General features: G+C 41.0%; 1 protein-coding gene across 1 annotated transcript in view; it reads right to left on the bottom strand.

Annotated features, from left to right (window-relative positions):
• Positions 1 to 202: 202 nt before the first annotated feature.
• The window catches only part of LOC144698514 (uncharacterized), a gene marked incomplete at its 5' end in the record, with an annotated part of 136,789 nt that continues 125,793 nt past the window's right edge, over positions 203 to 11,198 (bottom strand). Inside the window, 2 exons of the mRNA XM_078570452.1 lie at positions 203 to 295; positions 1,025 to 1,374. Coding sequence (XP_078426578.1) covers positions 203 to 295; positions 1,025 to 1,374 — 443 coding nt within the window. The remainder of the gene's footprint in view (positions 296 to 1,024; positions 1,375 to 11,198) is intronic.

Below are 11,198 nucleotides of genomic sequence, written 5' to 3'. Positions count from 1 at the left end.
TTTTTTAAAACTTTATAAATTACACTGTTTTATTTGTATTTCACAGAGTAACTGATGATCATGCATTGAAATCAGCAACCAATGATTTAATAACTAACACTTTAGCACCTCTTGAAACGTGTCAATTGTGGAGTTCCAGGCACAGATAGGGCTTTGTTTAATATAGTTGTATTGTAAGAAAAAATGCATTGACCAAATGCAATCAATTAGCCTCGATGAGGTTTTTTGCATTAACAGTAACGGCTGTGCCCCCCAGTATCACTGTGAGACGCACCATGTCAGAAACAGTGGTGGACTGTAAAATGCGAAATACAGAGATTCAAATCCACAGCGGTCTCAGAAACCTGATTCGGAATCCTCGAGGAATATGTCAGTCAGATATTTCAGTTAGTACTCGTCATTATGTTTATAAAGCTGATCAAAATACACCTCAAACATATGATCCCCTCTTTAGAATGACAATCAAAACTAATAAAATCAACGCTTTTACACATTTCTTTCAATGCAGTGTTACTTCTAACCATTATTTTTAGGTAATTTTTGTTCTCTTTGACATTCCTGCTGTGATACTGATCACAGATTTTAGCATGCTCCCTCTCTGGGGTTTTTGTATGAGGAGCTCGCTATACACAGCACCGTGACCCACTGTAGTACCACAGTGACACAAACCCGCACAAATACTTCTCTCACTCAATTGATTGCAGCAAAAGTTAAAAAAAAATAATAATAATTCAGTCAACAAAAGGTTTGCAGATTTTAATTGTAACCCACCCATGAGTTTTACTCAGAGTAGAGCTTTGGGCTAATATGATCCCCATTCATATGTGGCACCTGGTCGTCAATTGCGGACATTCTAACCATTAGCCATGCTGAATATCTATACAGGCTTACTTGAATTTTTTTAATTGTGTTTTTTTAATTGGTTTCGTTGATAGCTTTAGGAAATACAGCTTTCCAGTCGAGGTTGAAACATATCGCTTGATATATTTTAAACTAACACTGACCTGTGATTCACTGCAATTACTGTCCATCGGTTTCTGTACGAGCTCTGGACTTGTTCAGGTCGCTGTGAGTGTCTTGCACAGTAATAGATGGCGGTGTCTTCTGGTCTCAGATTCTTAATCTCAATATACGTTGTGGGTGAGGTTCTTGAAGGGATGATTCGACCTTCGACTCCAGGCGCGTAATACTTGGTATTGGACGGAGTATTGTAAGCAAGGAGCCACTCCAGCCCTTTCCCAGGAACTTGTTTAACCCAGTTCATATAGTAGCTGTCCAGATTGTATCCGCTCACCGAACATGATATTTTGTGGGATTCGCCGGGCTTTTTTGTCACAGGAGCCGACTGGGTCAGAACAATATCAGATCGGACATCTGTAAATGTTGAAAGAAATGTAATTTCATTAGATAACAATCCAGTAAATGAATATAAATTTACATCAGACAATAAGCAGAGTTCTGTTGTATAACCATACAGTCAGGGATACTTACAGGGGAAACAAGCCATTAAGAAGCTAAGCCACAGCGCAGACAGCATCCTTCAGCCTCTGGGTATAACTGACTTGGGAACGTGTCTCTCCGTCGCAGTAGTGGCTACGGATGGTTGGACCTGGAGCTGAACCGCCCCGTTATTTATATTGCTGGATCCAAATGTGAGAGAGAGGGCTGGAGAATGGGAGTCAACTCTCCTCCCCCAGTAACAGCCTGACTCCTCCTCTTTTTTCCTGTCTGAGTCCAGGTGTGTAAACCATTATTAACTATTGGTAATCCGTGTACCCCAAACAAACCTGGTTTTATTGGCGATTTATTGCTTGGGATTAGATACCATATTTACAAAGCACATTTAGTTTAAACTTGAATTTCTGTTGTATTTACAATCCAGATAAACACCACACATGTGGACAATGTCCAATTAATTCCAGATGGACCTAAACGCTCTCGTGAATTTTTTTTTTGAAGATCTGGCGCGATCTCCCCCGTGTCCAGAGCCAATATTTATCCCTCAGTCAGCATCCCAAAACAGATTATCTGGTGATTCATCGCAGTAGAGTTTGCTGGATCTTGCTGTGTGCAAATTAATGGTCGCGTTTCCCTGCACTACAATGGTGATTATATATTTATCTTAAAAAATCTTCATCGCCTGTAAAGCGATTTGACATACGCTGAGGTTCTCAAAAGCATTTCGTAAATGCAAGACTTTCTTATTCCCTTTGGTTACTGTTTGTTAGATAGAAGATAAAGGATACAAATGTTGCTGATATTTGTCGAGGGAAAGCGATGATGTTTCTCCCAGGGCATCGAAAGTTTCGGAATGGTATCACTTCATTTCAGATATAATCCATCGTGAAATGTGCGGCTTTGCTTTAAAGCAAACCGCCCTGAATCAGCATCCAGACTGGGATTGTAATTCAGAAGACTGACTTTCATTGGGTCAAGTAGAAAATTATTAATGGAATCAAATATTTCAGGTATTGAGATGTTTATATCTGTCTGATACCAGCTCAGCTTACATTGTCTTTTGATTAATTGCAAAGCCGCTCTAAATTATCAGCTAATTTGGCCTTCATTAATTAATGTCTCAAACACTTTACCTTCTTCTATTCGTGTTTATTCTGTTCTGCACATGCCGTATATCAAACACAATTTCCTAACCTCACATCATAAGGAATACAATTTAGATTAACATTGCCTAATGATTCATTAGCTGATGAATGTATTCCCAGTTTGTTCAGCAATACATTCAACCCATATCTCTCCTGCACAGACAGGGACAGAAACCCAGCATTCCACCATCAGGGAGGGGTGATAATTCACATTATAATTTACAGAAAACATCTGTGGCTGCTGTGCTGAAAATTCAACAAGCTGTTTCCAGCCCGCTGATCACAAATAGGAAGCCAACTAGAACCCAGGTGTTATTAGTAATGAATTGTATTTATACATAGATCTGCCCAGCAACAATATGCTCAAATAGTTCAGACTCTTCTCCATTGGTTATATGAACGTCCATTTCGAATTGCTTAATATCTTCACATTGATTCCCAAATATGTGCCTTCTCTGAAGAGCAGGGTTATGAGCCCTAGAGATGATTCCCGCATCCCGGGGCCATTGGCACATCATTGTGCACAAACCGAAGAAATAATTCAAAGAATCAGGGGCCTATCTGACTCTTTAGGAAGCGCAAAACCTGAACGTGATTTGTGGAGGCTGGGGAATATTTGAAACACCAGAATATATAAACCCTGTGGATAATCTCGAGAACCTGGGCCGGGCAGACTTACCAGAAGCACAAATGCTGTTAATTATCCCCAGAATTTGCGTATATCTGAGACAAGCCCCCCTAGGAGCTGAAACCCTGGGGATTGCTTCCAGATGCTGGGTCTATCTGACACGGAATGTTCTGGAATTACAAATCCTATTAATGATTCCTTGGTACTAGGCCTATGTGGCGCAGACACACCTTGGAACGCAAGCCCTGGCATTTTCTCCACATGCTGGGCCTATCTGACACAGACACTCAGGCGAGCACAAACCCTATGAGTAATTCCCTGTTTTGGGGCCTATATGAAACAGGCACATTAGGGAGCACCTCCTGGACTGATTTCCTGCAGTAGAGAATGCATATCCGAGCTTAAAGGGTGAAGCCACTAAACTTGAAGGTGGGAGAATCATTGTCCCACAATAGGCATTTTTTGAAAAATGTTGGGGGAAAAACAGTGCAAGTAATATTAATATGAAAGGATGACAGCGGAGAAAGAAATAGAGTGAAATTCACAGTATTTTGTTGTTGCCTCCCAGATTTATGCACATATGTTTCAGGACTTTATGTTTGAACCCCTCCTATCAGGGTTCTGTCACTTTCACAGCGCTAAAAGTGTCTTTATCAAAGTCAAAAATGAGATGTTTTGTGATTGTGACGTGGGAAACAATCCATTCTCATGATTCTCCAATTGTCTGTAGGGTTTGACATAGTTAAGCATATCTGCCACCCACACCTACTCCCATACCCCCCATACATACTTTCAGGTGACCAGATGCGTTGTACTGCACTCAAATGACCAGAAAATAATTTTATGAAGACATTGATCCCTCTGACGCACCTCTGGATTACCCCAGGTATTAATCTTTGATATCCTCATATTTCTCACCGACGTACCCGTCCGTGACGTCACCCATATACACAGCATCAGACCCCGTACGCATTACACCCAGCTCTAATTCACCATCAGCTTTCCCGATCCCTCCAGTGTTTCTCAGCTGCCAATCCGCTAATCGACCATCAAGTACGAAGTGAGCGGAAATTTCCTCAAACAAAACATTTGGAAAGCGAGGCCTTTTTCTTTAGCCCCAGGACAAAATTAGCCACCGATTACATCTCTTTCCATGATCAATGTCCGAAGATGAACCAGATCACTCGCAGGTTTGGCGCCTGATCTGACCCTGAGCTGAAATTTTCACTCAAGCTTCCCTTAAATAGCAATAAAAACTCTTCTATCTCTATTACATCTCCCGTCTCAGGTCTAGCCTCGGCACAACTGCTGCTGAACGCTTAGCATTTTCTCCTCTAAATTTTACAATTCCAATTGCTTCCTGAGAAGCCTCCCATCTTCCACTTTCTATAAATAAGAGCTCATCCTAATTTCGCCTGCCGGTACCCTAACTCGCACCATGCCCTAAACACCCATCAACCTATTCTCCTTGACGCAATGTGGGTCTCGACTAAGTAATGCATCAGTAATGAAATTATCACTTTAAAAAAATCCCTCCATTTCCTCTTCCCTCACTGACACTCTAACCTCCTTCAGCCTTACAATTACCCTTGAGTTGGTAATGGAATGGTCAATGGGAAATTGCTTTCTAAACAAGAACATAGAATATATGGATTATTAATGCATATTAGTGTTACTAAAGGACCTACATTTTACTTTCAATCAAATGAAATAAAATGTTGAAACCTAGCTCACAAAGATAATCATTTATCTTTGTGAAATTCAAATAGAAATATTAAGAATGATTTGTTTGCCCAAACACACACACACACACACACACACACACACAGGCCTGCACATACACAGAAATACACACGCACACTCACATACAGAGAAACACACACACACACACATGTACACACATTCACATACAGACAAACAGATACACACACATATACATGCACACTCTCACACACACAAACAGAAACACACACAAACACATATCCTCCCTCCATCTCTCTCTCTTTTACAAGCTCTCACACACACAAATACATACAAACAGACGTTGCTTGTTTTCTTTCGACTTGTTACCTTTAGCCAGGTGAGTGTTTTGTGTTTGGTAAACATTAGGACCTTGCGACAGCCCACGTGGGAGTTCTGTATGGCCAACGTTCCAAGCTTTGCCAACACAGCCTGTAAGTCACATGAAAGGTAAATAGGAAAACCTATCCTTAACGTAGGTGAAAAAAAAACCGAAGAACATTCGGCACAGTACACCTCAAGTATGAATTACTAAACATGGCAACCGAGTTTGTCACTAAATATTGAAGCATCAGTGAACTGTTGCTCACCTTTAGTTTTGTAACTCAATTCCGGGCCATCTCTGGATGATCGGTACAAGATGCAGCCCTTCCATTCAACACAATTATTACCCACGTAATACCAGGGCAACTCGGAATTTTACACAGCTGATGATCGGTATTAGCAAGATTAAATGTATTTCTCTATCAAAAATGATTGCAAACTGCCTCCACAAGCAAACATACACCTTCACTTATGTTAAAGCCTATCTATCAATCTACCAGTCACTCAGACAGAGGCAAGCACAGTATAAAGTGAGAAATGTTCTTGTGCAATAATAAGTGAGACAGAGTTTGTGTAACATGAAAAGTAGAATGGTTTGGTGCAGCAATACCTGAGGCTGCTGCCAATGCAGTATAAACAGAGGGATGGTCTCGTGCAGTAGCAACTGAGGTATTGCCCACTGTAAAATAAACCGGGGTCTCGTCCAAGAATTACCGAATCATAGATCCCAAGGTTAGACAGAATCATAGAAATATACAGCATGGGAGGAAGCCATTCGGTCCAATGTGTCTACGTCAACCGACAGGCAACCACTCAACATAATCCCATTTCCCAGCTCTTGGTTCATTGACGTGCAGGTTATGGCACTTCAAGCCTCTACAAGGACTTTAAAAGATGTTATACGGGTTTCTGCATCGACCACTCTTTCAGGCAGTGAATTGCAGATCTCCATCATCCTTTTGATAAAAAGGAAATCCCATTGAATCCCCTATGAATCTCCGACCTCTCACCATAAAAGTAAGTTGAATGTAGATAAACACCACCTCAACCAAGGGGAATCTGGCCTTCCTACTCGCTCTATCTGACCACTCATAATTGTATATACTTCGAATAGTTTCGCCTCAGCCTCTTCTATTCAAAAGGCAACAACCATCGCTTGTCTAACATTTAACCATAATTAGAATTCCCCAGTTCATTCAACATCCACGTAAATCTCCTCTGAACCCACTATCGTTGAATGGCATCTTGCCTGGTTTGAGGTGAACAGGAATGCACGCAGTAGTCAGCCTGTGGCCCAACCATTGTTTTCACAGTTCCAGCATAACTTTCCAACTCTTCTGTGCTATGCTCCCTCTAATACAGTCAACTGTCCCTGTGTAATATTGACCATCTGATATACTTATCCCGCAACCTTCAGGATTCTGAGGTCATGCCCTCCAATGCCCCACTGATCCTTTATACGTGCCAGTCTGGTCTCAGTACATCTTGTAATATAAAAAACACGTGGTCTAGTGCAGTTCTAACTGTGGCAGGGTCTAGTATAATGTTAACAGATGAAGGGGCTAGTTTGGTGGGACGAGTCAGTGCCCAGCGTGAATTAAACACATACGTATATTAACGGAAACCAGGAACAGATGATAACATAAATTTTTGCACGCTCTTCGTCCACTTTTTGTGTTGGGGTGGATATCAAAGCCCCCAAGATGCTAAACTTCCAGATCAAAATTCCTCCTTTATCTAAGGTCAATATAAGTACGTTAAGTGGATTTCAGTCACTTTCTTCTTTTGTGGATGCTTATTCGCACAAAAAGTTATTTTCATCTGCAATTCATTGCATTTCTGACCCTCTGGAACCTCAAGAAGAAGGTGAAGAGCTGCTATATCATAGTGACTTGTTCTTAACGACATAAATATGAGAAATAATAACTGATAGTGACATTTTTACAGTGCCGACTATGACAGCCTTTGGTCACCAGGTGGCATTGATAGCGTGATTGTTTCCATGAAAAAGATACAGATGCTGCCTCAATTATTACTGCACGATTGCATGTCTGTATTTATCTTACAGTAGGCCCTCACTCATTTATTGCTAGTTGTTCTTCATTCTCAGATGTGGACATCGCTGGCGACGCCCAAATTTATGGCCTTTACCCAATTGACCTGGAGGAGGTATTGGAGAGCCACCTCTGTGCGGAGCAAAAACAACAACAGTGCCGTTAGGATGGGAGTTCCGGGGTTTTGACTCAGTAATAAGGAAGGAAATACAATAAATTTCCAGGATACTGTGTGTAACATGGAACGGCACTTGCTGGTGTTGGTGCTTCCATTCACCTGCTGACCTTGTCCTTCTACGGAGCAGGGCACTTGGTTTTCGAAGATGCTGCCGAAGGATTTAGCTGAATGGGATGAAGGGCTTCCGTTAAGTGAAAAAGCGATAAAAAAAAACTTTCTCCTGGAGCAGTTAAAGTTCAGAGATGCTTTGAAAGAAGTGTTCAAGTTTCTGAAGGGTTTTGATAGGCCTTAACCTGACCATGTCTCCATCCATATTACACTGGGCCCAGTTTCGGATATTAATGCAATAAACTGTCTGTCCATCTATGTTTTACATTCAGCCCTGTTTCAGTTATTACGGCACGAAAGAATTTATCTGCTTATTTTGGAATCATCCATGTCCCTATTCATATCGCACTAGATCCACTCTCAGTTATTTCTGTACTACATAATGCCGTCCTTTATATTACAGTAGATCATCTCCATGTTCATACTCTACTCGGCCAGTCATAGTCATTCGTGCACTAATCAGTTTATATTACACCAGACCATATCGCTGTTTATATTACATAAAACCCCTTTTCTATTATTACTGCACTGGACACGATCACAGTTTATATTTGGCTATGGCCAATCTCAGTTATTGTTGTACAGTAATATTTCTGTGTTAGGTAAATAGACAGATGTGTGAAGGGAGAGATATGTCTCATAATAACTAAAGATATATATTGGACTGGATGGGCGGATGCATTTTATTTGCACGAAAAATACGTTTAGCCATTTTTTCATTCATTCATGGGGTGTGAGCGCCGCTGGCTGGGCCAGCATTTATTGCCCATCCCTAATTGCCCTCGAGAATGTGGTGGTGAGGTGCCTTCTTGAACCGCTGCAGTCATGTAGCGCAGATATACCCACCGTGCTGTTAGAGAGGATGTTCCAGGATTTTGATACAGTGACAGTCAAAGAACGGCAGTTACTGCCAAGTCGGGATGGTGACTGGCTTGGAAGGGAACTTCCTGGTGGTAATGTTCCCATGTAACTGTTGTTCTTGTCCTTCTCGATATTTGTGGTCGTAGGTTTAGAAGGTGCTGTCTAAGGAGCCTTGGTGAATTCATGCAGGACATCTTGTAGACGGTACACACTGCTGCTATTGTGAGTCGTTGGTGGAGGGAGTGAATGTTTGTGGATGTGGTGTCAATCAAGCGGGCTGCTTTTCCCTGGATGGTGCCAAGCTTCTTGAAGTTGTTGGAGCTGCACTCACCCAGGCAAGTGGAGAGCTTTCCATCACACTCCTGACCTGGGTCTTCTGATGTTTACAGCCATCAGAAGTTGTGTGCAATTTCTAATTGCTCTTGTACTATGTGGGTTGAAAGGATGGGCCGAATCTTCTAAAAAATCTCGCAAAGGTGAACTGGGTTGAGGGATAGAACTAAAGGTGAGCCAGAATGCTGTGCAGTTTATATTGATTAGTGAAAATATCTATTGTGTTAAAGTTTATGTAAAGTTAAAATGGATGCTAATTTATACAATCTATTAATGTCAAGAAATATTTGCACTGCTGATGTTATAGTTACTTTTTTCCATGGTTGTATGACCGAGCCTGAATATATGTATATGCATGTATTTGTGTCTGTGAGTATGTGCTTATACAAACCACACCATTCCTAATATTTGCAAGTTATTTGCACAAAGATGGATTTGCTTCACTAGCTATTTTTACAATTCTGTATTTTATTCTCGTTTATTGAAAAGGTGTTGAAATTGAATATCAGTGCATTTTTTCATACATTTGTACCAACAACAATGCTGACATCGACACTTTCACAATAGGAGCAATGGCAACCATTGGCCACCAAGTGGCAGTGCAAGATGGTTTGTCCAAAATACATGAAACAGGCACTGCCTCACGCACTAGGCGGTATCATGGTTTATATTACATTAGACACTATCCCAGTTATTACTTTTTTAAAAATCACCTGATTTGGAATCGTTGTCAAGTCCAGCATTGATTATCCATTCCTAATTGTCCTTGAGTAATGGTGATAGGCCACCTTCTTGAACAGCTACGTTCCAGGTGGTGCAGGTGCACCCACAGTGAAATATAAAATACAATTAGCTTAGAGAGGGAGCAAGTATCAAGGGGTTTAACACCTTTGAAACTGCATAGCTTTCAAAGCCCGACCGAAACGTTTCCTAGGCTGTTAAGGGAAGCAAGAGAATAAATGACCGTCATTTTCTAATTCTTTGCAACTTCTGGCATTGTGACACAGGGCTAGAGGACAGCTAATGTTGTATCCTTATTCAAAATGGAGAAAGGTGCAGACTGAATAATTACAGGACCGTCAGCATAGCTCAGTGGTGGGAAAATTATTGGAAAATGAAAAATGTAAGGGACAGGATGGATTGGTATTTGGATGGACAAATTTGGACACCACGGATTTGTGAAAGGAAGGCTATCTTTGACTAACATGGCTGAATTCTTTGAAGAAGTAACAGGAGTGTCGATGAGTACAATGCATTTGATGTAGTCTATGTGGATTTTAACATGATCATGTCCAAGATGGCAAACTAGTCATGAAAGTAAAAGCCTATGAGATCCACGGCAAAATGGCAAGGTAAATCCAAAATTTGATCAAACCCAGGAAGCAAAAATTATTAGACATTGTGCGTTTCTGTAAATTGGAGTGGTATTCCCCATGCCATAGTAATAACATTTCTTGTGTACTTGCACATTAAAGAAATGAGTTTGATTAAGAAAGTTTTAGATGATACACAAACTGGCTGTCTGGTTTTAGAATGAAGCAGGAGGTTGTAGGTTGCAAGAAGTCGATTAGTCTGGTGGACGTAAAAGTGGAATAAAGGGTAGAATCCGGAGAATTGTGAGCCAATATATTTGAGGAAGGTTAATACCGTAAGGGAATATGGTAAATGATGTGCAACTGCGAAGTATAGTGGGGCTATAGAAGGCAGAGTTTCCTGAGGGTGCCTGGACAGCTTGATAACGTGATCATAAAGACAGACAGGGTTCCTGTCTTTATTAGAAGAGGCATAGAACATAAGGGTTGAGACGTTATGCTGTAACTGTGTAAAACACTAGTTAGACCAAAGTTAGAATGCTACGTGCAGTTTTATATCTGGGACTATAGGAAAGATATGACCGGATTAGAGACGATAGAGGAGATTTACGATAACATTGCCTCGTCTGCAAGAAGTTAGCCATTATGGAGGATTGGATAGGCTAGTTTTGTTTACTGTTCATGAAAGAAGGCTGAGAGAAAACCTGACTGAAGTGTATAGGTTATGAAGGATTATGAACAGTGGATGGAAATCCCCATTTTTATTTGGTTGAGAGTCAAAAATAAGGAGGATCATAAGAAAAAGGAGGAGGTTTTGTCCATTCAGCCCATTTAGCCTGCTCTGCCATTCAAGAACATCGAAGCTGATCTGATTCTGGCCTCAGTTCCACTTTCCTGTCTTCTTCTCATGAACCTTGAACTCCTAGTTTATCAGAAATCTGTCTAACTCAGCCATGAATATATTGAATGACCAAACTCCACTACTCTCTGGAGAAGTGAAACCCCAAGACCAATGACTCTCTGAGGGAAGAAATTCCTCCTCATCTCTGTCTTAAA

Source organism: Cetorhinus maximus, chromosome 23 (genome assembly GCF_964194155.1).
Source record: "Cetorhinus maximus chromosome 23, sCetMax3.hap1.1, whole genome shotgun sequence".
NCBI lineage: Eukaryota > Metazoa > Chordata > Chondrichthyes > Lamniformes > Cetorhinidae > Cetorhinus > Cetorhinus maximus.
The sequence above is the reverse complement of the archived record's forward strand: the minus strand, read 5'-3'. Positions and strand labels throughout refer to the sequence as shown.